This window comes from Pterocles gutturalis, unplaced genomic scaffold (assembly GCF_000699245.1).
Source record: "Pterocles gutturalis isolate BGI_N339 unplaced genomic scaffold, ASM69924v1 scaffold20913, whole genome shotgun sequence".
NCBI classification, from domain to species: domain Eukaryota; kingdom Metazoa; phylum Chordata; class Aves; order Pterocliformes; family Pteroclidae; genus Pterocles; species Pterocles gutturalis.
In genome coordinates, this window is record NW_010118579.1 from 1 (window position 1) to 27,738 (window position 27,738).

Sequence of the window (27,738 nt, forward strand, 5' to 3'; positions counted from 1 at the left end):
CTGTCCCCTCTCTGGTTGTCTGAGTCCCCTCATGCCACACTTGACTTAACAAATGTGTTCTGAGTGGGGGAAACACATTTTTTATTAACTTTTGATGTTCAAGGCATGTGCCTCCTCCCAGAGACACACAAGAGCACATGAATATGACAACGCATTTCAGTAACAAAAGGCTTTATGCTGTTCTATAGGAAAGAGAAGATCTATGTTCTGCCAAAAATTGCCAAGAAGGTGACACAGGGACCAATACTGGAGACTGTCACCTCGTATACCTGGTGGCCAATTAATTGTGCTGTGCACCATGGTGAGAAGACAAGCCCTATGGCAGAGACAGAAGCTCGTTCAGCTGCTGTCTCTCCATGGCACACCGTTTAGTCCCAAATGTCAGTGAAACAAACCCCACCATTATGTTTGTTCACGAGGAACTGGATTTGACTGGCCAAACTTACTGTATGTAGGCTTTCAAACAGCCAGGCAGGCAGTTTTCTGTGGAGGTGGGTTCTCTTGGAGAGGGCAGTCTCCTGAAAGGTTTCCTGTCTTTTTGGCAAAGCCTGTGATGTGATGTCATTATGGTTTTTGCAATGTTGCCTTTTGCAGTAAATGCAGGTTTCTTATGTGGCTTTATTTACTTAGTGTGTTAACTCTATGAGTACAAGACTCATACTTTGAATAATGTGAGAGCACTGCATGGGAAAAAGTTGCAGGAGAGCTCCAGAACACTATACAACGTGGTGAGTTGTAACAGGGGCAGGGGAGACAAAACAGAGAGGTGGTTCTTGCTTATATCACTTATGGAGCAGGATGTGCATGTGAACATGTACAATCTATTTCTATACTTTTTTCCTTACAGTGAATTAGCATGGTTGCTATCCTTTCATGTTTGAAGACCACAGAACCTCAGTCTCTGCATAAAACCTTAATAACGGCATCTCAGACAGAATACCCCACACCTTACGCTTGCTGGAGACCTGTGCTAGTATAAACCGTGCAGCTTGTGTGCAAAGGAATAGAAGAACTCAAGGCAGATAAAGGAATAGGAGAACGTGCAAACTTTAGAAGTTGCTTTCTAGTTCATTACCTATCCCTTCTGACTCTTGTTCGCAAGTTATCCAGTAGCATGCTATAAGTAGGTCCAGCTCATACTAGCATTGGTGCTTTGCCCTGCTTGGACAGCACCTGTGAAGTTTGTAAGACAGTCTCTGGGCACTAGCCTTACGTACAGCAAACTCCCAAACTTGAGAAGAGGTCTGCATGGCCCTTCTTGGTTACTGGTCTGGAGAGCTGTGCTGGGGAGAAGTGGCTGAGTGTTGGAGATGCTGTTTGAGTGGCAGAAGTACTTAACAAAGCAATTGTAAGTGTTCCAAGTCAGCACAATAGTGTTAACCTCCCTTTGCGCTACTGTAAATAGGCACTCAAGGTGCAAGGCAGTGGGAACCTTCTCTTTATTTTTTTTGTTTCTGCTAACATGTATATTATGATGACACTCGAACTATTGCCTGTCTTTATTTTTCACAATTGTATTGTTGAATAATGAATCATTGTGCACAATAATATTGCCAGTATGCTGGAATGTGTTGTACTTACAATAGATCTTTATTTCTATATGTATCCATTGTGTGACCAGTGCCAATTACACCCGAAGAAATTATATTGTATCAAATGCTTATGGAATTGCTCTCTTTCACTGTAGGTCAAGGCTAGGCACACTGAGGGGATTGGCAGATAGATAACATGCATCCCCTGGCTTAAACCTCTGAGTCTAGAAGTGCTAACCCTAACAGAAAGAAGTGTGGCTGTCTAGGAGTAAGACTCACTGTGGTTGAGTCTGTAGTACTGGTGTCCAGGTTCACATGATGCAGCATGAAAGGAAGATGAAAGCGAAGGGCAGAGAAAAACACAATAGCAGGTTGATGGGTGCTCTTGTTCATAAGGCACCTGCTTTAAATGCTTGTTGTTCATGTTGGCCTGTCTGGCTTTTTTTGTTTGAGAAGCACTTTGGTTCAGGGAAGATCCACAAAGTCAGAAGGAAAGGAAAGTCTAAATCTGTAATGCAGCCCTCTTGTTACCTGCTGGGTGGCAGAAAAAGGAACAAATTTGTCCTTGCCCCATGTTTGAGTTATGGAATTGCTTACGAATGTACCTGCATGTCCTTGGAAGGATCAGACCAGGAAGGTGCTCGCAAGGACGGTTCCTGCACCAGGCTTCTGCCTGCTGGTAGAACTGGATGATGTCCCTTACAAAGGAGCACCAGGTAGGAGTTAGTGTCTGAAGTGGGAAGCTACTGCTGTTTCTGAGGTGCTTGTTTTAGCAGCCAGTAAGATTAATAGTAAATATTTTCAGCCTTGCAGATATTCTGTGGCTCCTGTGTTGCATAGGTGTCAGCCTGTGTTTTGAAGGATGCATTTGAGATGTGTGCTGGAGTAACAGTGTTTGAAAATGCAGCTGTTGAGAGATGAAGTGCTGTTCAGAGATTTATAAGCTGTTCATAGAATGCAGTCTGTATGAAGATGTAAGTGTTGCCCATCAGTGTAGTTGTCAGAAGTGTTGTGTGTCAAAGGTACTGGTGCCCGTGGATTGTCTTGGGCTTCTTGTAATGCCTTGTGCCATGACGAGCTGATGAAGAACTCTTGATCAGGATGTGTGTGAATGATGAATGACCAACTACAACACTTGACAGATGAGATGAAGATAGTTCTAAGCTTAAGCTGCAGCAAGTCTGAGCTGTGTAACCAGATAGTAACATCCACAGGAGCAGGAACTGTGTTTCTTGCTGTGTTGCTTTGCACAGTGCAATTCTGATTGAATTGCTGTCCTGGGCACCACCAGAACACAGGAAATAACTAATACTGGATTTAAAAACCAGGAACAGCCATGTGAGATTGTGGAGGCTGTGCAAACGTTAGTTTTCTGAAACTAATATAATCCAAACTGGGGATTAATCACATCCCTTAATACCCTGTTTGTCTGTAGTTGTTTAATAAGAAATCAAATTGAAATTAAATGATCAGATGATGTTCACAGTTGTGTTCTTTGGAACTACTTTTATGTCCTCATAAGCTGCTGGTTTGGCTTTTTAATTGAGGCTTTACCTTCTCTAGTGCATTATAATCCAAGAATCTCAAAGGACTGACAATAAATGGAGAGGATGCTGTATTGGTATATCTAGACTCACATTTCAAAGCCCTCTACAAACAGCTTTGCAAGCCTTCCAGCTTCCCTGGAGGGGGGGAAGGTAACTGGTGGTAGAAGCATTTGGTCTGTGTTCTGTTTGGAACACGAGACAGTACTATGGGCTTGGTTCTGTTCTTGACTGCTGATGATTTTTTTTTTGCAACTTAGTGAAGACTAAAGTCACGCGTGAAAAAGCTTTGACTCAGTCTTTCAGAAGTACAGGTTACCAGTGGATGAAGAAAGTGCAAAACTGCTTTACTTCTGCAGTACAAAGAGTAGCTTCTTCATCAGGCTCAATAAACCAAGGGCAAAATTAATTTTATAGTCCAGGAGTCCTAGTTGCCTGTTACTGACAGATGTTCTTGGGTTTCTCTGTGTCTGTATTTTCTGTGTATCTTTCTGTTCTGAAGTTAAGTTCTTGCTGGGTTGAGAGCAGGGCTTGTAGAAATGCGTTTGTAGCATCACATAAAGGATTGCAGTAAGCCTTCTTGTCCAGCCGTGTTAAGGTGTTTAGAACATGAGCAAAAAGTGTTGCTGTTGGGTCTCTCTGAAGATCTGCATTAATGCAGGTGTATTGTTGCATGACATCGAGATTGCCTTAATATGTTTCTGATGTGTTTGAATGTTGCTCTACAGTAACTGCTAGATTGTTTTCCATCCCTCAAATATTTTTTTACTATTGTGTTGCTAATGCAGCTTTCAGCCCAAATCTGTACTTTAGTGCAGCTCTGCATACTAAAATAGAAATGAGACTGGAAGGGATGATGGGATTGGGTTTCCCCTGAGGCAGTTAGTCAAGAACATATGTAAGCAGTTCAGAAGTGACCAATGCAAAATAGAACAATAAATGTCTTTTTAGGTCACTTCCCTGCCTGAAATTTTTCAGACTGAGACCCATCAGGATTTGCATCCTTGGTTTTTTTTTGTTGTCTTGGTTTAGAAGAGGAGACCTATCACTGGTCAGACCAAGAGTTTACCTAGCTCAATATCCTCTCTCTGACAGTAGTTAATAAAGCTAGTGTGAAATACATATAAATAAGTCTTCCAGTAACTGACAGTTTGGGGAATGTAGCTGATCGGAGCCTAGTTCTCCAGCTCTGATAAAATGCTTGGAGTTGCAGTGCTAAAACTGATTAACCCGACATTTTGATAGGGAATTTTGAGTCAATAGTTAAGCAAAGAATGTACAAGCAAAATAAGTGCTTATATTCCTTGAATACAGCTTCTCTGTCTCAGTTGCCACTTTGCTGTGTTTTCGGAATGAAGCCCAGGCTGAAGAAGAGGCACATTTGATTTCCTATGCTTTCGAGCAGGAATATCACAGTGTTGTCATGCTGCTTCTGCATGTTACAAACAAAGCAACAAAAAAAGTAATTTTCAGTTCTTGAGATACAAAGTGAAGAAAGAAAACGGGGTTGGTGCCCTCAACTTAATTGAGTAACATTTCAGGCCCAGTCTTGTGTAGCGATGTATGTCATGAGGCTGCTTTTGATGCCACCCTAGAGGCTGCCTCGTCTGACAAGCGGAATCCCTGCTGCCCTCGTTCCACCGCTCACAGCCTTATGTTATCTCTGAAGACTTATTCTGTGTTTGTTTCCTCCTCCAGCCTTGCTACTGTCCATCTCCTGTGCCAGAACTGAATAAGCCCGTTCATCTGACCCTGCCCAAATCATCTGGCATGTGGTTGTTCTTACCTCATGTATAATTTTCCTGATTCTGACTTAATTTTGTGACTTTGTGCTGCTCTTTCTGGAGCAATAGGTGTGTGTAGATCTTTCCCCTGTCTCCCAGGTGGGCTCAAACTGTGCTGGGCATGTTGTCGATGCCACACACGGTCTGTTGTTTTAGTTTATTTATAGAAGCAATTTATGCCCAGTGCAAGAGGGCAGGCAAGACTCCTGTACACTACCTTCTCCTTGGCGCCCAGCCAGCTTGCTGCAAATTTACTAATCTGTGCTTTTTAGTGTCTGTGATTTGAAAGGCTGAGCTGGAGCAGGAGGAGGGAGGAGTTAGTCCAGGAGACTGTAGAGAGAAAGGAAGTGAAGAATAGGAAATAATGTTAATACAATGGGGTGATACTGCATCAGCTGTGGGGTTTTTATAAAGCTTTTTGGCTGTAACTCTTGATGCAGTCAAGCGTAGAGAAAACAAGTTGACCTGCATGTACCTCCCAAGGGTTTGTGGATGAGAACACATTCATTTTCTGATATTAGAGCTCAGATTGCACATACGTTCACTCAGAAGTAAAGCAGCACCAAGAGTGTTGATTTAGGTGACTACATTTGGCTGATGGATTTGTAGTCTTGTCTTCTATGAGGTCTTAGTTTTTTTCCTTGGAACAGCCCAAGCGGGACTTCAGTGAACACAGTAAATTGGATCACTTTTTATAATGCTGGAACCCAGATACCACGTAGGTTTCCCATTTACCTTAGAAATCAGAATTTTGGCCAAAGCAGAAAGCTTCAGGAAAACATGTAGTGTAACATGAGCTGAGTCTTAATTCCTAGAGAGCTCATGCTTGTAAATGGAAGTGGTGCTTTTCCTACAGTAAAGCAGGATTTGATCCTGCAGGTTGGAGATCCATAACTAGAGTATTGTCTCAGTAATAGGGTACCTTTCTCTCAGGTACAGTAAGTTCAAAAGAAGCTGGTGTGTCTCGGATGGATTTGTTATGCTAAAAACTGATGCTAGGGTAGGATACTCACATATTGACCACAGACATCGATAGGAATGGAGCTGAGACAGCAGAAAGCTGCTAGAATGATGCAATGCCTCAAAGATTCCAGGGTTAATCCCAATGGAATGGAAAAACTAGAGCTGTATTACTTGAAAAACAAGTGAAAGACAAACCCCAGTTAACTCTCTACTTTTTAAAAGTCTCAAATAACAACAATGGGTTATGGTCTTATTTTAACTGGTAGAGTTGTACCAGAGGTCCTGTTACTCCAGACCTAGTAATTTACAGCTGTTGTTATTTGAGGTGTTAGAGATTGTAGGATTACTCCTTGCCCTACCTTGAAACTACTCTGCAGTTTTTGATATTATCAAGTTATTCTGACAGCCTCCCAGATGGATAATTACTTTTATAGCTGAGGAAAGCGAAATACAGAAGAATTTGCATAGGATTACCCAGGAAATCAGGGGCCAAACCAGGAGCTGAAACAAAACTGCTCAAGTCCTTGTCTGATGTGTTAAAACAAAAGCTCATTCCTCTTCACTTTGTCAGCATTAAGATCAGGCAGGACTAAGAGCAAGATGCTCAAAATGGAGAGCTGTGGATTTCTCATTTGCCAGAGTGGTTAGTCACTACTGAATTAGCAAAATTATTCATTGCCACAGCTGTCAAGGGAGGGAGGATTGTGTGCCAGAATGCCAGCACTGTAGGTAAGGCTTCTTTTAACAAAGAAACTATTCATGCTCTAGGAACCATGTTTTGAAGTGATGCTTCTGCTAGGCAAGGAAGCAAATGATAATATTTTCGGAAATGCTCAGTGGCTCTTGAAGAGCCACGTGGACAGCTGAGTACTTGAAAACCAGGCCACAAACTAGCAAGGTCATCGGCAGATGCAGCTTAGCTCAAAGCACTTGGATTTGGAAAAAGAAAAAGCAAAGGAGAACTTGTGGGCTGTGGCTGCCAAGTCAGCATTTGGAGAAGGATAGTGAAAGGCTTCCTTCCTTTGAAATGATGTGAAGTACACAAAAATCCAGGATTCTTGTGAATATAGAAAGAAGCTGCTGCTTTTGCCTTGGCAATATTTATGTCTGGAGTAGTTAGCCAGGAGAAACCGTGGGTGGAGGCAAGCCTCTGGCTGCTGTTGGCTCTTCCAGATGCATCATAGCGTTTACATGCTGGAACAACGGGGTGTCTTCTCAAGCCCCAAAGTGCAAGGTGTGAATGATTTTGTCATAGTTCAGGTAATTGTATTTTGTCAAAAGGAGGCATGCTAGCTTTCAGGCTCTGCTTCAACTTCCTTGTTCTTTCTGGATATTTTTTCAAAGAACAGCTGTATTAAATGAGCTTGTTAGCTTGGAACTTCAGCTGAAGGAGCTATAGCTGTCACAGACAGGATTAGAGATGTCCTGTGAGTACAGGCTTCTTCAGAACAACAAGCTCTTATCCTCCTTGAGGAGGAGCACTTGGTTTTCAGTGCCTAAAACTTTTTTGTGCCTGTGCCTGAGACTCCCTGTTAGAATCCGTGTATGCTTACAGAAGCAGAAAAGCTGTGAAAAGGGAAGGAAACAATCATTCACTCATTTGAAACTTCCTGTTTCATTTCAGGGACTTTCTGCCCCGTGGATCTGGCATCGTAACCAGGCGCCCGCTGGTCCTGCAGCTGGTAAATGCCAGCACAGGTATGTGAGCTACCTTCCCTGTGTGTCCAGCTGGATTGCTGTCTTGGTCAATAAAGGTCTTATTTGATCAGTGGCACTGCTCAGTGTGGAGCAAATAAATAAGAATTATCCCCAGTAAAAATGACCTGCAGCTGACTTTCAGTTCTACCTGTTTAACATCTGATGCATTAAGTGTTCAGAAGCAAGCTGCTGCTTGTTTTTTTTTTTTTCATTTTAATTTATTAGGCAAGGCTCCATGCATACACTTATCACAATTTTCCTTTGTCTGTGCAGTTGTGACTCTTATGAGTGGGTATGACCTAAAAGCCAAGTGACCCTGCTGATAACCTACTGAAATAAGGGGGTGAGATGATTTAATGTGCTGGAAACCCAGTGTGAGAACACTGGGGTCTGGGGAAGAAAGGCTACAGAGTTCTGTGGCTGGTCTTTTGGGCAGGTCACTGTTTTTGCTCCTTAGCGGCAGGATATTTTCGTTGCCATTCCCCTTAACGTAAGATCTCATCCGGGGTTTGGCAAGTGACTGTTTCAAGGTACTCTTCCTCTCCTGTCAGGTGAACTTGATCCATCCATGGCAGCCCTCTTGTCTACAGCAAGGAGACAATCTGACTTTTAGGAGGCTTTTAAAATTGAAACAGAGGGTTCTTGGATTGGTTAGCCCATTCAAGGACTGACACACAAAAAACCCAACCACCAGCCAATTAAAAATATTTTTTGTCAAAGTTTTTTCTTTTTTGCTCTCGAGACTTTGAGTCTGTTCTCATTATGTAATGAGGCTGTTACTTACCCCCAGCACTTTAATACAGAGCTAGCCCAAGCTCTCCTGAGCGCAACTGTTTTTGTTTTGCTTCAGGACATGATATTTTCGTTACATTTTGAGTATTTTTCTGATTTCAGTGACTATTTCTCACTCTCTGCTTCTGCTTAAATAGAATATGGTGAGTTTCTACACTGCAAAGGAAAGAAGTTCACTGATTTTGAGGAGATCCGTTTGGAGATTGAGGCTGAAACAGATCGTGTTACTGGCTCCAACAAAGGGATTTCCCCGGTGCCCATCAATCTTCGAGTCTACTCTCCCCATGGTGAGTCCTAATGCAGCATCTGAGTCAGGATCATAGATGAGAGAGGTTGCTGCTTTGTCATGAAATAGACAGAAAGAAGAGAGATGAAATGGGGAGCGTGCTTGGTTTTGACTTTAGTCTCCATATGCCTGGGCAATGCTCTATCAAACTGCCAGCTTAGTCACACTGCTAAAATGGGTTTGCCTGCCAGCTGAAGTATCTGACTGCTAGCAGAACTTCTTGAAACAACTGATGTCTGTGCAGAAACTTGTTCCTGAGGCTGTTCTTTTCCATCAGTATGGGCATTAAAGAGCTGCTGTATCTCCCTGCTTTCTGATACTGCTTTACTAGTCAAATAAATTGAATGAAAAAACAATTGCTGGGGAGAATGGCTTTCCTGAAGAGCACTTGCCTTCTGTTTGCATGTACATATGTACTTTTTATAATTTTCTCTGGGTAGTGCCTATGTCATGTGCTGTTCATCTTAGTGGAAGAATTCTGCTTCAACATAGTCCCAAATTTGCTAGCTCTTTAAATGCGAACAGCTGTATGGGCATTTTTTGGAAAGCAGCAGCTCAGTGTTACAGCAAGACAGTTACAGGGCTGCATATTGTAGTCCTTTAGAAGGCCCAGCTGACTTTGACAGGAGCCCCCTTTGAAGAAGAGTGGCAGGACTGAGCCCTTCAGTAACAGGGACAATGCTTAATGAGTGGAACCAGCTCTTCTGAATCTCCAGTCTTTGTTATGAAGTGGAAAAAATGTACTGTCATCTCTTCCCTTTCAGTGTAGTGTATGTAGAAGGACTTTGAGGGCACAGTTTCACTGATCGGTGCTATCTCCTATTTCCTATGTCTAGTCCTGAACCTGACCTTGGTGGATCTACCGGGTATGACAAAAGTCCCAGTAGGGGACCAGCCCCCTGACATCGAGTTTCAGATCAGAGATATGCTCATGCAGTTCGTCACCAAAGAGAATTGCCTCATCCTGGCAGTATCCCCAGCCAACTCTGATTTGGCCAATTCGGATGCCCTGAAGGTTGCGAAGGAGGTGGATCCTCAAGGTAAATATCTCTTAACTTAGCATGACATTACGAGACAGTGGCCTGATTTTTCCTTTGACCTTTTGGTTGTGATTAGCCCAGTAGCTGTGGGCTCTTCTCTGTCTTGGGTTGTCCCTCCACCAGCACACATTCTTCTGAGAAGTGTTAGTGAGTGTTCGCTGTTACTGTAATAGAATTTTTGTTATCCCCCTTTCCTCCTTTGTCCAAGCCCCATTTCTGAAGAGGTGAAGGATTCCCCTTCCTTTAGTTATGTCCATTCTGCCTGGAGGAAAGCAGGAAAATCTGCATTAGAATCCCTCTCTGCTGTGGCATAGCAGGATGTAACTGGGAAGTGAGCTAGATCATTGTCTGTTTTTTCTCTTGTGGCCTCTTGGACATGATGGGAACTTTAATGTTTGAGTTCAGGAGCCCTTGAGTAGCCAAGGTGGGCAATCTGTAAGCTCTGCGAACAGAGGAAAACATTATGTGAGTTGTTTGCTTGATCAAGTATGTTTGTGTTTTTTCCATAGGGCAACGCACTATTGGAGTCATCACTAAGCTGGATCTTATGGATGAAGGAACTGATGCACGAGATGTATTAGAAAATAAATTACTTCCTCTTCGTAGAGGTATGTTTCATCATGATTTGTCCATGATTTCCTTCCTCTATTTTCCCTGTGTGAAGTGTCCCGGTTTCATCTCCTTCCTCCAGTGCATCCCCTTCCTGCAACATCTGTTACACCTTGTGGTTAACCCACCTTTGTTCCTCTCTGGAACTGAGAAGAGCTGGGGAACAGGGATGAGTTGTGCTGTTAACAGGAGCTTTTTAGGTATTTGTATCTTAATAAGTAGTCCTAGCAGAAGCGTAGCCTTATGCTCTTATCTTTACTTCCTCTTTCCTTACTACTTTTAATAAGGCAAGATGCAAAAATGGAACTCCTGTCTAGAAGACTCCCCTTGTCTTTTATTTAGATGAGATTGCCATAGCATGTCAGATGAAATAATTTTGGGCTGTGATAGGTGCTGTGTATAGCACAGCCATAGCAAAGTACCTGTCCTAAGGACTTGACCAGAAGAGTGTCAAACAAATGAGATTAGGGTATGCTTGTGACTGGGGGAACACTCCTAAATAAGATAATTCTCTGTTGCATAGTTACTTTTGTCCTGCATACCAAAATATCAGAACCTGGATAATGCAGAGGAAGTTCTAGTTTTAAACTCTCTAATTGGTTCCTAATAATGTGTTGCCACTAGAATTCCCCTTTTGCGATGCTGCCAGCTGGCTAACTTCCTTCTCAGTTGGAATTCTGTTTGTTCTCATTCTTGCAACCATCTGATCTCTAACTCACTCTTACAGGTTACATTGGTGTAGTCAACAGAAGTCAGAAGGACATTGATGGCAAGAAGGACATTCAGGCAGCTCTGGCTGCAGAGAGAAAATTCTTTCTCTCCCACCCAGCCTACAGACACATGGCTGATCGCATGGGAACCCCCTACCTGCAGAAAGTATTGAACCAGGTACTGTCAGCAGTTAGGATCTGCTGCCCACTATGTCACAAGAATGGCTAGGTTGGCCATCAGGGCTCTTCTGAGATGGAAGAATACAGGAAAAGCAAAAAATTGTGGTCAGCAAACTGATAAATGGGCTAAACTGTTTTGCTGCAGTGAGACTTGTGAAGATTGGTTAACTCTTCCTCCTCTGCATCATGGAACACATTTTGGTGCCAAGTCCTGTGAAGTGTCTCTGACTTGTGAAACACATTAAGGCCAATAACAGAGCTTACACAAGGCAGAGCACTGCTTTATCCTCTAAGTGACACTGATGCAAAATCAATAGTTGGTTCATGGCATTTACACTATCAGAATGCAAAGTCTTTCTGGTTAAGCTAAAAGATACTTTCTGAATTTCTAGTGGTCTCTGTACCTAACAGAAAGCTGCAAAGATTTATTTAAATGTGATACTGGTAGTCATTTTCCCGTTTATTAAGGCTTTCTTGTCTCCTGTCTCATACAGTAGCAACTTATTTTTGCTTCCCTCTCTGCTCCCTTGAAATACTCCCTTAAGTGAAGAATTGCTTTGTGCTTTTTCCTCTTTATTTAAATATTAATCTTTAAACTGGAGGTTTCTACATCTGTGCTCTGTGGAAACCCTCTTACTAGAGCCTTATCAGAGGTTTTGGCTCCTTCCACCTTGCCTTGTCACCCTTAGTGTTGAAAAAGGTCTTCACCACCACCTTAGGTGTCAGTGGTGTGCTAATCTGAAGACAGAATAACCTTTACCATGGTGTAAATAGCAAATGCTAATACTGGTATGTGAAGCTTAATCTTGGGTTGGAGATAGCAGGCTTGTATGAAAGGGGGTTTAGTACCAGACTAGAAGGTAAAATGAAGGTCAAAAATAGATGGGCGCAATAGATAGGAGCTGGGAAGGCAGGATACACCTGGATCATAACTGGTATCTATCCTGGGATAGACTTTTTATTTGAACCACTCAGAAGAGAGGAGCATTCCTCTTTATTTTGTGGTGTGGAGGTAGCAAACTCTACCTGTAATCACCTAGGGGTTTATTATCATCTTAAACCTTCTTCTTGTGCAGCAATTGACCAACCACATCCGTGACACCCTGCCAGGGCTGCGGAACAAGCTCCAAAGCCAGCTTCTCTCCATTGAGAAGGAGGTGGAAGAGTACAAAAACTTTCGCCCTGATGACCCTGCTCGCAAGACCAAAGCACTGCTTCAGTAAGTGGCCTCAGCTGCGTGTCCCTCCCTGGAGATGACTGCTCAACCATGACTTCTGCTTCATGCTTTTTGTTTTCTTTCAGGATGGTCCAGCAATTTGCTGTGGACTTTGAGAAACGCATTGAAGGCTCTGGAGACCAAATTGATACCTATGAGCTGTCAGGAGGAGCTAGGATTAACCGCATCTTCCACGAGCGTTTTCCCTTTGAACTGGTGAAGGTACTGCTTTCCTGTGCTGCTTAGATCCATTTTGTCTTCTTGCCTGTTGTCTGTTACCTCTTCTGTCTGTCTCCTTAATCTGCTGGGTATCTTTCATCTCTTTCATTGTTTTTCCTCTTATCACTTTTTAAATTTTATCTCCTTTTTTGGAGCCTTCCCATAGTACTGACCTTTCTCTCAATCCCTCCCCTTGTGACAGAACTCTAACTGTTAGTTAAATGACAATATTTCTTTGGCTTAATTCCTAAATGCTAAATTAAGTGTGCAAAACAGCTTCCTTTAACACAAACAATAGTAAATCAATGACAATGTTCTTGCAGATATGTGAAATTCAAAGTAGCTTTGACATAACATAGTACAAATGGTGCTGAAACTTGTACTTCCTTGATCCTGAGCACCAGACTAGACCTAAAGTTGCCCTAATAGCTATGCAAGAAGCAGGAAAGAGGATGTAGGTATACCTGGGATTACTTCTGTCTGTCCCCTATCAAGGGCCTAGAGGTGGGAACAGTGTAGAAACTGTTTCACTCTCCTAACAGTTGAAGAGGACTTTTATTGAATTATAGTTTTCTTGGATAGCAAAGTTTGCTAACCTGATCAGAAGTGGTACAGGAAACCTTATTTTAATGTCAGTTGGAACAGACTTGAGAACCAAATCATTCCGTTCCTGGATTTTTTGCATTTTGCTTCCTTTCTTTGCATTTGAATAAGATGAGGTCTTTTTAGTGAAATACAAGAGCCTGCCTTGTATTGGATAATACATTTTTGTATGTGAGTTGTGAATCTGTTTGTGGTGTTCACTGAAAAAACAGCTGCCAAGAGGTCATGCTAAATCTGGGGAGACAAACCAGTTGGTTTTAGAAAGCAGTCTAGCACTTCAGTCCTATTGCTTTCTCAAAGAAGCTCCTTGGGAGCTGCTGGGGCTTGGCATCTGTAAATGTAGGCCCTTAGCTATTCATATTTGTCCAGGGTGTCTGCACTGGCAATAGAAGCTTTACAGCTGGACTCATTAGCCCAAGTGTTGGATACAATTTCATCTGTCACATGGTAGTGCTGGCATGGGACCTCTTCTCTGTAAAGCATGCTGTTGTGTATCCTGGGGTTGCGCAAGTGCCAAACAGTTATTGATAAAATTTTCTCTTGGTGCAGATGGAGTTTGATGAGAAGGAGCTGCGGCGGGAGATTAGCTACGCCATCAAGAACATCCATGGTATCAGGCACGTATCACGCACTAGGCAGACCATTGGCTGCATAGCCTTGTAAATACCTCTAGACCTTCCGAATGGAGTTGAAGACTTCAGAGGTACGGTAGGTCAGACAGAGGGGAGGAATAACCTCCTTGGACCACCCCAGTGAATTGAGTAGGGACAATCATCCAAGTCAGTTTGCTTTCTCTTCCCATGTGAGAGTCGCAGAAGCTTAAAAGGTAAAACTGCCTTGGTGACCAGACATTTTTTTTCCCCTCTTTATTGTGTCTTGACATAAGAAAGGATAGGAAGAGGGATGCAAGCCCATACTACTCCTTCATTTAGTTAAAACTAAGACGTAGGTTTTCACTTCCTGCCTCCATGCTCACCAGCAGTTAGTTGTTCAAACCAGTTGTTGGTACTGAGCACCTCTTCCCCTAGAGGTCTGAGGGAGCAATGGAGTGCCCATCACCAGGATCCCAAGGGCCCCAGGGCGTAGTTAGCAAACACACTTGTGTTTCATTCAGAAAGCACAGCCCTGAGACCCAGAGTGGTGCTGCTCCTGGGAGGGTGAGCAGGGCCTGGTGCCTGCCTGAGCCCTTCCTGCACACTGGGATGTGGACAAATACTGACCCAGATTCACTTTTATTCCTTTCTTTTGCTCAGTCACTAGCTGAGGTTCAGAAACGTTATCAAATGTGTTAATGTCCTAATCATTAAGAAAATCTTTCAGAAAGGCCTCGCACCTGCTGCACAACTGAGACAGAATGTGCTGCAGAGGGGTCAGTGCCTGGCAGCTGAGGTGGAGCCGTGGCCTGGCCGTGGCTGTCCAGCTGGGATCCGTTTTTGCCCTCAGCACCTCTGTCCTGGGAGGTGCCCAGCAGCCCCCATTTTCCATGGACTCCAGTCAGGGCTTGTCTGGGGACGTGACACTCCCCAGCCCCACATGTTGTGTTTCAGTGATGGTGCTTGCTCCAAGATGTGTGTGTAACGCTGTGACATTCTCCTTGCCCCTTCTCCCCCTCCTGCCTTGTCTTGTCCCCACCCTGGGTGTTTAGAACCGGTCTCTTCACACCCGACATGGCCTTTGAGACCATTGTGAAAAAGCAGGTGAAGAAGATTAAAGAACCTTGCCTGAAATGCGTGGACATGGTCATTTCGGAGTTAATCAATACCGTTAGACAGTGCACCAAGAAGGTAACCAGAGGCAGCATGGAGCTGGCACTTCCCTCTGCTCGCTGGCTGTGGCGCAGCACTGTGACCTGGGCAGGGACTTGCCTGCAGCCACAATTGGTGTTTCTAACCACCTCCTCCTCAGCATGACTAGACCTGAGCCGTACCAGCCTGGGGCGATCCAGCCAACAAGCCAAACAGGAGGGGAAGTACTGCAGGACATGGGCCGTGGCCCTGGTCCTGAAATGGTTTAGAGCTGAGGGGTGCTGGCGATGTCCCTGCCACCCCTCTGTCTGTAGCATGACTCCTGATTTCTTCCAAAACCAGTGGGATTTCTTATATGGTCACATTTGACTTTAAATTTAGTATCTGGGTTTATTTTCCAAGCCAGAAATGGGGATTTAAATTTTGTCCCTTCTGTTCTTGTAGAAGTGAGAGGGTTAATCCCAAACTAGCCTCTGGGTGCTGCTGAGGGGATGTATGGGGCTGAATTTCAGAGGCTGCAACAGTTATAGCTGTGGGTTGTATTGCAGGGAAACGTTCCTGTGGTGTTTGGCTTGGTTTCTGGTTGGCTTGGTCCATATTCTGTTCTGGAAGAGCAGCACATGGCTGAGAAGAATTGAGTTAGAAATGTCCATCAACCTCTGAGGTCCTCCTGCTCTCTCAGAGCGAGGGCTTTGGGTTTTACCCCTTGGGATCCGTACTGGTCTTAGGACTGAGGGAGGGAATCTGCCTTGGTTCTGCCCTTTGGACATTGCACCTTTTGATTCTGAGGTTGGGGTTGAAAGGAGCAAGATAAGACAACTTGTGCTGTTCCTCTCAGCCGTGGCTTGCTGCTCGACGCAGGGCTAGGTGCTGGTGAAAAGGCACCTCAGTTAGGATGGTGGTACGAGCGCTGGAGACTGGAATAGCTACGGGCTGTTCAGGTGCAGGTAAATGGGCATTGCAGGAGGTGTCTGGAGAGTCTGACACCGTGTGTCTGCAAGGGTGGGGAAAGGTGGTGATACTAGCCATCGCTTGCAGAAATGCCTTGTCCTTAGGGCCAAGAGCCTCTACGGAAGGGCTTGGGTGTGCAGACACATGCTTTGCCCCCCAGGACAGCCTGGGAAAGCAAAGTGGATGCAGTGAGATATTGCTCAGGTTTCTAGAGTGCTGGAGGAGCTTCCTTTTTCTGTCCTGCTGTTCTCTCTTGGAGTGTGTGACTGTGGGGAGCACCCAGAAAATTGCCATTAGAGCCTGGTGACAGGTAAGCACAGGCCCTCGGGCTGCCAAGTATCCAGAGTTGCCTCCTAACTGGATCAGAAGGGCCCTCCTTTTTCATGCCCTCTGAAGCTTGTCTTGATTTGGTCTTCATCCATCAGTTGCTATTCAGAATTTCCCATTCATTCTCTTTGCATCCTTTCCTCCATTTCCCACCTCTTTTTTTCACTGTTTCTTTTTGTTCCCTCTTTTACTGACAATTTCAGAATAGACCATCTGTTCTGACAGTGGCAAGTTCTTCCAGTGATCAGGTGGTGGGTACAGCGAGGTGGGAAATAAGAGACCCCAGGGATGTGGGGAAATGTCGGATTCAGGATTAAAGCATTCCATTTTAGCTTGGATCCTGCTGCTAAGAATTTGATGGTTGACTTCCGTGCTAGTTCCTCTGTGTGTGCTCTAGTAGCCATGGTTACAATTTTGGATCTGAAGAAACAAAATATTGTCATGCTCAGGTACTGGAAGGGACTGATGTTTTTGAATTTTTTTTTGTGCAGGGCCCCCAAGTCTGGTGGGGGAAACTGTATATCAAGCTTATCAGGGCAACTGATTTAGTAGGAAACTGCTGCTGAGTCAGAGGATGTGAACTTAACTCTGGAAATGCCCTTGCTTTGCTCAAAAGGGGCTGCTTTGGCACTTTGAGAGACCCTTGAGTGAAGCTGAATCCTGTAACATATTCCAGCTCTTGGCTGCTTAAAATGCAGACTAGTTGTAGTCCCATCATATGTGTTGAGGAGTGTTTTAATACTGGTGTTGCTTGGGATCTTGCAGATGTTATCCACAGAGATGTGAAGGAGGAAATACAATTTAAATGAGGTGGCGGTTATTTATAGCTAGCCCTGGGTTGGGTGTTAGCTGTAGGCACCCCAGGTTTGACTGTTAACTGTACCTTCAGAAAGGCAGTATCCCCTTCCCATGTCAAGCGGACGCTGTCCCCTGGAAAGCACTTGCAAAGCAGTAATGCCCCATGCTGAAACCAGTAACTCGGATTGTGTAACACTTTAGAGCTCCTACCAGCATGCTCTCTGTTAAAGATGTGCTGAAAAACTTCTTTGGCTGCAGTAGTCTTGAACTGGATTGATCTTGGCCATATTTTAGTAACTTTAGTTTCTGTGGACTTCCTGCTCTTTCATAGCGAGGCCACTGAGAATACAGTCTACTCAGTGTTGGTGGAAATTAATACTTCCCTATAAACCCCAGCAGGCGCATATTGAGTCTGAAGCTACAGGTTAGCTGGGGTGGAACAGATGCTTTGTATAGCTATGGATGCCCTGTAGCGTGTTTGTTTTTTTCCTAAATAATGTGTACATCTGTTCTTACTGAGGAAGTTAATGTTGCAGAGAAGGTGAGGGAGATAAAATATGCTCACTAAGTGGGGCAGTTTGTCTGAATCCCTGAAACTGAGAGACTTCAGTTCAGATCTGCCAAAACAAGATGCAAGTGACAGACCTTCACAAGTCTTAGCTTGGCTCCTGTTCGGGTTTCCTGCAGCTGGAATAAGGAAAACACAAAGGGGAGATAACTGGTGGGAAGGAAAGGGGGAATGCCTGAGACAAAGGGAAATGAGACGTGGTGACCCTCCAGGAAGAGAGGCAGTGGCTCACTGTGGCAAGCAGCTTTGCCTTAAAATCCAAAGAAGCTTTCCTTCAGGAAGAGATCACTTGATCCCTGGGGCGTTCCATCCGTTCATCTTGTTCTTGCCAGCTCACCATTTCACTGGCCCAGCTGCTCCTACCTCATTCCCCTTTGCCACTTCCATTTGCCTGTAGACTCTCCTGATACTTGGCAGTGCACAGGCCCCATAGCAATGCTCACCTGGTTCAATAAACTAATGGAATGAACCAAGATCTCACTTCTCATTTTGCCTTGTGTTTTCTCTCTTTTTCCCTTTTCCTTCCTTCTCTTTCCTCCTCCTTCCTGCTCTTTCTCTGCTTTGCTTTCTTCTTCCTCGTTGCTTCCTCCCACCCTGCCCCTGCCATGCAGAACGGGTCTCTTCACGCCTGACCTCGCTTTTGAAGCCATAGTGAAAAAGCAGGTGCAGAAGTTGAAGGAGCCGAGTCTGAAGTGTGTGGATATGGTAGTGAGTGAGCTCACATCCACCATCAGAAAGTGTAGCGAAAAGGTAAAGAAAACAAAAAATGCAAAGAAAGGTCAACGCCCACCCCCTTCCCACACACTTCCATGCTTTCTACACACACCTGCCAGGAACTCAGCAAAACTAGGGAGAGAAAATGGATATAAATATGCATCTGAACGAGAGCAGCAACCTGCAGTTTAAAAGCTGGCTAAGAAGTGGGCATCAGCTGATGGGCTCTTTAGCTGAGAAGTGAGCTGGGATCCAGTGGATTGCTCTGGAATACCCTTGTTCTCTGGCTCAGTGGCATCCACCTCAGTGTGGAACAAACTCTTTGCAAGCCCTGTTTGCCATGCCACTGGAACTTACGTGTTTTTGCTGGGATCCCCTTAAAAAAATCCAGATACTCTAGAAAAAGATAAAAAGCCAGAAAGAGACCTTGCACCCCCACAGCATGAGTTGTCTGCAGGTTTCATCTGCAGAGCTGTGTTGAGCGTTAGCATATACAAAACAACAATTGATTAAAAGTTTGGGGTGCAGGGTGTTCTGCAAGAGATACTCAGGGTCAACAGAAGATTACTGTCCCGAAAGGTTGGGTGGGGAAAAACTTTTCCAGGCATTACACCCTCTGCATCATTCTTCTGCTGATCCTCTCGCTCCATGGACCATGTGCAGTGGGAGGTAGTGGGGATGCTTTCCGTGCGTGCTGTGAAGCCTCAGGCTGGCACAGGGCAGCAGCAGGTGGAGAGGGAAACTGCCCAGAGTGACACCGAGTGTCAGATGCTGCTCGGTGCCTGGGGCAGGAGCGGGTTGGTGTCCCAGGCTGGTTTCTCCAGGAGGGGGCACCCACATGCCTCCTGAAAAAAAAAGGCATCTGTGGCAATTGGTGTTAAACTTGCCAGTGAGGGGCCAGAAACATGTCTGTGGCAGAACAGAAGCGTGTTCTGGGAACTGAGTTGGAAAGGGCTGTTCCATGAGTTATTTTAGGATTGAAAATTACAATTCCCTTCTTCCAGGGTTACAGCCAGACTCGCCAACACATACCCCTGAATTGGGAAGGAAGGGAAGATAAGAACTGGTGCGAGTTCAGAGTGAAGGCAAGGGCTGAGCTAATGAGGTCTAGTATGTAGGAATGCAGAGCTCACCTCTGCCAAGGAGATATTTCTGGTATGCCCTGAGCTCTGCCCAGGCTATTTCTTGCAGAGTCCTGCTGTTGCCAGATTGTGGGGACTGATGTGGCAATGCAGAGTAACTCCTTTCCAGCCTGTTTGTTATGTGGATTTTTTTATTTTGATGGGTTTGATTGCTTCTACTGGTTTCTGTATCTGGCTGGAGATGTCCCTTCTGGGTGGGGATGGAGAAGGATGATGAAAACCTCAAGGGTGCTGAATTCCAGTTTCTGTTGGATCACACTGTTAGAGTAGCAGGGTACCCACTTGCTCGGTGGATTTTAATCCATGACATAGTGGAGGACCCCATGAGGATGTTTCAAGGTGATGCAACCAAGATATATCCTGTAAGGGAAATGATAGTAGCAGTGACATTGTAGGAGACTAATGTCTAATAAAAGCTGGAAAGACCAGGGAGGCAGGTGTTAGAGATGAGAAATAACTGCTTGAATGAAGATATCTAGCAATTGTACTGGAAAATAAAAGGAAAGTTTTAGTAATGCTTGAAGTCAAATGCCTACAGGTAGTGAGAACCTTAGTCTTGCCTGTATCTCCCTCTGAAAGACAATAGGTCACTTTAAGATAGCAGCCAGCCTGAGATGGGTTCTGATGGCATAAGGCAGTAACAGCACCGGGGTATTAGTTAATTTGCAATCTTTATCTTGCATGTTATAGCCCTGACTGCTTGATGTGGACCAGAGCATGTGCTATTAGGGGAGGCATCTGGAAAAGGCTACTTTAGGACTGATGCTAATTGTAAGGTCATACCCAGCCCACTGTGTTGCAGACTGCTGCCTTTCAGATGACAAAAAACCTTTAAACTATAAGGTTAGTTTACACTAAACACTAAAAGTTCTGTAAGGCTTCTTGAAAGGAAGGCTGCTTGGGCTAACACCTCTTGAATTAGCTTAACAGTCCTGTAGCCTTGGTTTGTTGCTGTCCTGAGTATTGTGTTATTGTCTGTGTGCTGTCACAACTATTTCATTTCACTCTGAATGGTGAAGAAATCTTTGTGCAGTTGATAAAGTTGCATAGATGGAATAATATGAGACTATTAATAAAGAACACAGGAGGAAGCAAACCCATTTCTTTGTGTGCTATAGAAGTAGAGCTTTCCTGTATAGAGATTTGCAGTTGACTGTCTCTTGACTATTAGAGTGGGGGGCTGAAGAGAAGGTGGCTGTTAAGAGCTGTTCTGACTGGCCTGATTCTGAGCTTTTTCCAGTTGGTTTAAATGGAGAGTAACTCCAAAATCAATAGAAAGCTGGTATAAGCATGCAAGCCCTTACATCTAGGAGGACAGTGTTCCAGCGAGTGTTTTTCCAAAAGCAGAACCTTCTGTGCCAGACTGCACTGCAGCATCTCACAAGTGCTGGAAGGTCTTGCAAGTCAGCAGCCTTCAGCTGAAAGGTGATCTTTGGTGTGCTGGCAAGGGCTCCTGGAATCTGCAAAGAAGGGAACTAAGGAACATTGGGACAAATTTATTTTCAAAGAGGGCTGTGAGCTTGTATTTTGATTAAACAGGCAAAGGCAGCTAAAACAGGATTGGAAACCCACTTGAGCTAGGACATGATCCCAGGCTGACAGACTTAACCCCTCGGAGGGTCGTGTGCTCTCCTGTCTTTCAGAGTCATGGCATTTCTGGGTGCTGTTTGTACTGCTGGTGATAGCTCCTTGCCCCTCTATGCCCTATTGCATGTTCTCTGGTGCTGTGACATCCTGTGGCTTGTCTGTGTCCTCTTTGCTTGCCCACTCTTTCTTCTCCTGTGCATGCTTGGGGTTGGAAGCTCCTGCATGGGGACTGATGCTGTCAGTTTATTTTTTGCACATGAATGTTGCTGGATGACCTGGGTTCTGAATAAACGACAACTTGTTTTGCATTTTGTGCATTTGTACTGGTTGGGAATGGGGTAGTGGGGGGAGGTTTGTGGTTTTTTTGGTTGAGTGTTTCTTTTAATTTGAAGCAAAGAAGCTGAGACTTGCTTAGAGGTTTTCCAACTTCCTGTTTTTCTGTTTGACACAACTTGCCCACCTATCCTTTGCCAACCCGCCAAAGGAAACAGGAAGCTTTCCCTGTGTGTCTCTGAAGCAACCAGCTGCCTGAACTATAAAAAACATGGAGAACACCCAGTTTGTGCTTTTGCGACAAGGTGGTGGTGGGGAACACCATCTGCCTCTGTAGGGTCATTGGCATTCAAAACAAACCACAAATTTGAAAATAGGCAGTGTCAAAGCTAATCCTCAATTTCAGTTCCAGGCTATTGCAACTGCCTTGGCTGCAACGGTGCTGAAAGGGTTTGGGACTATTTGCAGTCAGATGTTAGGGATATTGTTGCTGGTTAGAGAAGGATCTGGCTTCCAGTAGTGATGCTGCATGCTTTCAGCCAGTTCCTTCTTGCTTATGTATACAGGACAAAAGGCCAAATCAGTTTAAGAAGCTCTCATGTAAATTGGAGGAAGAACACAAATGCAGTAAAGATCATAGGCAAATTAGATTTCTTTGTTTTACATACCCCCTTGAGGGGATATAAAAGACTATTAGGAAATGCTGTTTGTTACAGTCAAATTGGAGGTGATGTTTTTAAAAAATGGGGGAAAATATTTCACAGGGAATAGGTGAAGTAGGGAAGAAAGGGCTAGACCCTGGGTCTGGAGGATTAATTTCATTTGACTGTGCTGGGCCTGACCTGAGGAGCATACAGTTACTGCTATTGAAATCACTTGGGGCTTTTGAATCTAGGCAAGTAGGAAGGTGCTGTGTGAAACCCAGAGAGCCTCGAGGGTGCTCACTTTGGAAGGGTTTCTCATGTATGACTTCTGCAGACATTCTTCTTTTGAACCATAGCTAGTAAAGTCCTTCTGCTCTGAGCGGGAAAGGATTCCCTCCTCAGTCATGTGCCAAAAAATGTGGTGTAGGTGTGATGTGAATAACAGACTTCAACCGTGTAATCCCGCCCCAACACAGAGCAGGTAAAGCAGCTGGATGCGCAGAGCACAGTGTTTCTTGGAGACATGTCCCCAGGTTGGTCAGATCCTCTGTCTCTGCCTGCAGATGTTGATGGAGAGGACCAGATGCTTTCACTTAGTGCTCAGCAAATGGGGGATTGAAATCCACTTCACTTCCCAGGGAGACTTCCCCAGGATTTAGCAACAGGCCATAGGTTGTAGAACAGGTCATTCACCTACTTAGCCTACTACAGTGAGATGCTGAACATGTAAAGAAATTGTTCACTTCAACGGGAAAAACACAACGAGCAGTAAGTAGTGTGTTTACATCTGGGGTTTGTCAAGACCTTCATGCCAGGAAGAATGTGGTGGGTTTGGAGCAGGTCTCCAGTCAGGCAGAAAGGTTGCTACAAGAGTGAAAAGAGCTTTTCTCTGAAGCCCAAAGCAAGAGGGAATGAACTTTGCCCCCAGCAGATGTCCAGGAACTTGGAAAAATCTGTCTGCAAGTCCCAACTTTCTAGAACTTCACTTGAAAATATCTGATTGCAGGGTGTATGTGTGCATGCATATGTGTGGGGGGCCTTCTCCCCCCTTTATACCTCCCTTTCCCATGTGCACGTCCTTTCTCTCTCTTGCAGCTCAGCCAGTACCCTCACCTGCGTGAGGAAATGGAGAGGATTGTCACTACTCACATCCGTGAGAGAGAAGGCAGGACCAAAGATCAGGTAGGGGATTGGGAGTGTGTGTAAAAGGGGAAATTGGGTAGGGGACGCCTTTGAAGGGATGGTCTAGGCTAGAGTAGCCTGAGCCAAGGGGTGTCTGGCTGCAGAGGGATGATCAGATGAGCGATGAACAGGGCTCTGTCTGCCCCTGACTATTAGCAGCGTCAGTCACTAATGTCTGTCTTGCTATGTGTCTGTTTGGCAGGTCATGCTTCTAATAGACATCGAGCTGGCTTACATGAACACAAACCATGAGGACTTCATTGGCTTTGCCAAGTAAGCACCTACATACTATTGCTTCCTCTTCTCTGCATGTGTTTCCTCTAGCTCTGTCCTACAGCTGCTCCAGTGAATGGGCTGCAGAGGCCCTGGTGCAGATGCTGTGATCCCAGAGGATGGTTCCGCACTCAGTACTGCTTGTTTGTCAGTGGCTCTGTATTGCCCGGCTGGGGAGAACAGGGATGCGTAGAAGGGGGAGTTAGACTTTTAGGGTTGTGTCAGGGGGGGAAAAAGCAGAAGCCGTGGAGGGTTAGTGACCCAAGTGTGCTTCAGATGGGAGTGAGAAGATGAGCAGACCAGGCTGAGAGCGCAGATGGAAACAGACTGGGTTGTCAGGGCTTAACAAACAGTGGTGAGAGGCATGAACTCACTGTAGCAGCTACTTGATGGGAGCAGGATTCAGGTGGTGAAGAAGAGCCTGAGGGGTTTTGAATGTCTCTGCTGTTGTTTGCAGTGCTCAGCAGAGGAGCAGCCAGATGAGCAAGAAGAAGGCAGCTGGCAACCAGGTAGGCCAAGTTCCATCTCCTTCACTGCTGCACGAAGGACATGTTTGCTACCTGGAAGCTACCAGGTGGTCAAGTGCTGGGCTGGATGCAGCAGTGCTCTAAGTCTTTTGGGATTTTTTTATTTTACTTGTCAAACACTGTTTATACCTGGAAGAGGATAGTGTTTTAGGCTCACTGGAGTCAGGAAGAACTGAGCATGTAGCAACAACAAAGTGAGAGTGTTGTAGAGGGAAATCGATGTTTGATAATCAAGATCTGGTCTTGCCTTTCTGGTAGAAATCCCTACTAAGGTTGTGTAAATCCCTGGTTTTTTTTCAGCCCCTTCACTAGCTATGCTAACTCTTACACTGAGGTGAAGGGTACAGAACACTACTGAACTGTTGCAATACAGAATTGTATTTTCTAGTTGTCTTTCCCATCAGTGGTATCTACTTTCTAGAAGGGGATTTCAAGAGAGTTCATGGACTCTCTTGTGGAAAACTTCGCTGGAAATACTTGAACCTCTGTATAGGGAAACAAAGGGCAATTATAGCTGTAGTTGTGCTGGGTGTGTTAGGGAATGCACACATGGGAGAAGGCAGCAGTGGAGAGGAGGGTGTTCCCTTTTCTTTTAGGAACTGTAAGGAGTGTGCATGCAATAAAAAATGGGCTAATGACACTCTTCCCAGATTGGCTGGGGACATGGCAAGGCTATCTAGGCTGGAAGACCTTGTAGAAACAAAGCCTTAAAACAGCTTAATAGAGAATGGAAGCAAATGCTTTTGCTCAGTCTTTTTAAAGACCTTCACTCTTGACATCTATTCTCTAATGTGTTTGACCACCCTTCCCTGCATGTGAACATGCAGACTGTTTCAGTGCTGTTGGCAGGCAGGTAGGTCAGCAGGTTGGGCTGGCCAACCAACTATCTCATGGGATCTTGGAGCAGCTGTAGGGAACCCCATCCACTGCAGTATACCTTACTGAAGAGCTGAGGGTAGAAGAGTGCAAAGGGTAAGCTCTGGATCTACTGGTGAAGCACTTTGGCTTTTCCCATTAGCAGACTTTATTTTGGGATGGGGGTTGCTCTTGTTAACACCTTGGGGTAAAAGATTTGGTACCAGCTTCCAGTTTGTTTTATTTTTGAGCCTCTCTTTTCCTGCTCCAGCTTTCCTAGTAACCATCTCTCCTCTCTTTGCTCCTCTCCTGCTCTCTGCTCTGCTGCTGTTGCTATGGTTCCCCTTTGCAGGATGAGATCCTGGTGAGTAGAAGGCCACTCAGCAGGGTGTGCTCATGAACATTAATGTTGCATCTGGGAAGGCAAGAACAGTGCATAGACAAATTATTCCCTCTGCTGCTGAATGGGGAGAGGAGGGCAGCTGGCACTAGACACAGGTGAAGTAGAAATGAGGTGAAAAGGTAGTATGTTAGGGAAAAATTCAGAACTGCTGGTACATGTGAGTGAGTGGAGATAAAAAGCAGTAATCCAAGGATGTGTGGTTCTGTTTCACTGCCCCCTCCTGTCTACAGAGAGAATAGGACTATCTTCAGTTTAACAGTAGGAGCACTGGATCTTCATGTCATGCCTATGTTTACCTTTAGAGGGTAGATAAGGCAGGTAAAAGGGTTGTGTACCTCTATGGGTAGGCTGCTTACACAGTGCAACTTGCTAATATGCAGTGCAGTCATATGTTTTTTTAATGCCAGATCATTTTCAGCGAGCACATTCATACAACAAGGTACACACACATAATGCGTGCAGATGTTTTCAGGTGTTATCAGTGCAGTAGTACATATAAAAGCTAATGCATACTTACATTTGATTACTGCATGTGTGAAGCTCTAAACCAGCATGTGGTGAGCTGGAGTTCCCTAGAGAGTAGTAGCCTGGGTTTTTACAGACTAAACTTAAAGGAACTTGTTTTGCCCTAAACTAATGTGACTACTCAAATACCTGGGTACGCTGAAGTCCAGAGTACTAATTCCAGATGCACCATTTTGTTCTACTTAGTGTCTCCTGTTTACTAAACTCAATTCTTTCTGGGTTGCTTGCCCGTCTCTCCTTGAGTTGGTTCCCCCTACCCCTGAGCTGGGTCAAGCACTCGGCACATGCGGCGTGCCGAAAGGTGTGCTGCTGTCCTGGTTTTCTCTAAGCATGGCCTTTTCTGGGTGTGTTGCTGTGATCTGGTGCTTGTAGGTTGTGCCAGTGTCTGAGGCACTCTCGATGCAGTTCTTCCTGCGTCTCTTTCCTCTTGGCAGAGGGTATAATGCACAGCACTGCCAGGTTCCTTCCTGCGTCCTTTTTGTACTATTCCTGGCCCTTTTGAGGCAAAGACCTTCACTGGCCAGTTGAGTGGGGGGCTCTTCTGGCAGCAGCAGAGAGCACGGTGTTCCTTGTCTTTCCATACTACTGTGTGCAGGGATACCCTCTGATCCTTCCTCTGTCACCTGAGGCTGGGATTTTAAGGCCCTTGTTAATGCTCACTGCTTCCACCCCCTTAGGTCATCCGGAAGGGCTGGCTCACCATCAACAACATCGGGATCATGAAGGGTGGCTCCAAGGAGTATTGGTTTGTTCTGACAGCGGAGAACCTCTCCTGGTACAAGGATGATGAGGTGAGTAGCTCAACTCTGTGTCTTGAGTCTCAGGCATCTGATGAGGATAGGGCCTTCCATTCACAGGCTGTTCCAGGTGTATCTCCTGAGTACTGTCTGCAGCTTGTGACACCAGCTGGAGCTATCCTTGGGCCAGGTTCCGTGTGGTCTCAGCAGTGCTGAGCATTTCTGAATTGATGTGAACGTGGCTTTTTTGATGCACAAGGAGGAACATCTATGCTTGAAGCTCTGGGTCAGCAAGGGTTGACAAACACTTGGAATGAATTTGGCCTTTATCTGTCTTGCTGTGGTAGCCATGATCAAGGGTGTGATGGGTTAGTCCCAAGACTTGGACTTGGGTATTTGTGGGGCAGCCATAATGAGTTTCCTGAAGGAGTATGGCAGAGGTTTTTGTGCATCTTTCCTTGTCACAAGGAAAAAAGTTATCTCCTTGCTGAGCATAGCAACGGGAGCTTTGGACCTGAACCTGCAGCTCAGGTGCTGGCTCCTTCTGTCTTTGAGTAAATTGCTTAACCTCTCCAGGATTCAGTTGTTAAAAGACATTCTTGCTTTGTAGGTTTAATGCTTCTATATTGGACATACCAGTTAATGCAGTATTTGTAAAATTGTTTGAACTGTGAATGGTAAGATGTGTGGAATATCACTGATAGGAACATGGACCTACTCTGTAGAGCTGCTTGAGACTTTTGAATATTAGGAATTCTGGCAATGCGCTGTGGTGTGTTTGTGCTTCAGTGGGAAATAATACAAGTGGACAGAATTGTCCTAGCTGAAATTATCATTGTCAACAGTGTGTTGCTTCTTGTGCAAGACAAAGGTAGATAATTGTCTTTTCTGATTACGTCGAAAAGAGGGAATAGCTGGATGGATTTGGTAAGGACATGATCAAAAGGGTTAGCCCCACTCTGCTGGGGGATGACAAATGCCTGGTATGATGTAGTCATGCATTCTGAGTTATCAGGGTTTCTGATTGCAAGTAAAGAAGCTGCTCTGCCCCTTATTGTGGTTTGTGTCCCTCAGGTGTTCTGAGGCACACAGTAGTGTGTCTGGGAGCTGCAGCTAGGCTGGGCTTGTTTAGTTCATATCAGTGTGCCTGTTTCATTCTTGGCAGGTGGAAATGATGATAAATACGGTGATGAATCAGCCTCTAAATATCACTTTCTGCATGGAGACGGCTGCTGTGCTGCTATGGATGAGCAGGCAGCTCTTTCCTAATTAAAGAACCAGGCATTGAGATGGCTTTTGCTCAGTCAGTGT

The 27,738-nt window shown here is 44.9% G+C and overlaps 1 protein-coding gene across 1 annotated transcript in view; it reads left to right on the top strand.

Moving 5' to 3' along the window:
* Positions 1-7,378: 7,378 nt before the first annotated feature.
* Positions 7,379-27,738, top strand: part of DNM1 (dynamin 1) — a gene marked incomplete at its 5' end in the record, with an annotated part of 41,636 nt that continues 21,276 nt past the window's right edge. Inside the window, 14 exon segments of the mRNA XM_010076281.1 lie at positions 7,379-7,521; positions 8,451-8,600; positions 9,436-9,639; positions 10,149-10,247; positions 10,976-11,136; positions 12,215-12,357; positions 12,441-12,576; positions 13,726-13,793; positions 14,822-14,960; positions 23,021-23,107; positions 23,310-23,380; positions 23,838-23,889; positions 25,115-25,126; positions 26,368-26,481. Coding sequence (XP_010074583.1) covers positions 7,379-7,521; positions 8,451-8,600; positions 9,436-9,639; positions 10,149-10,247; positions 10,976-11,136; positions 12,215-12,357; positions 12,441-12,576; positions 13,726-13,793; positions 14,822-14,960; positions 23,021-23,107; positions 23,310-23,380; positions 23,838-23,889; positions 25,115-25,126; positions 26,368-26,481 — 1,579 coding nt within the window.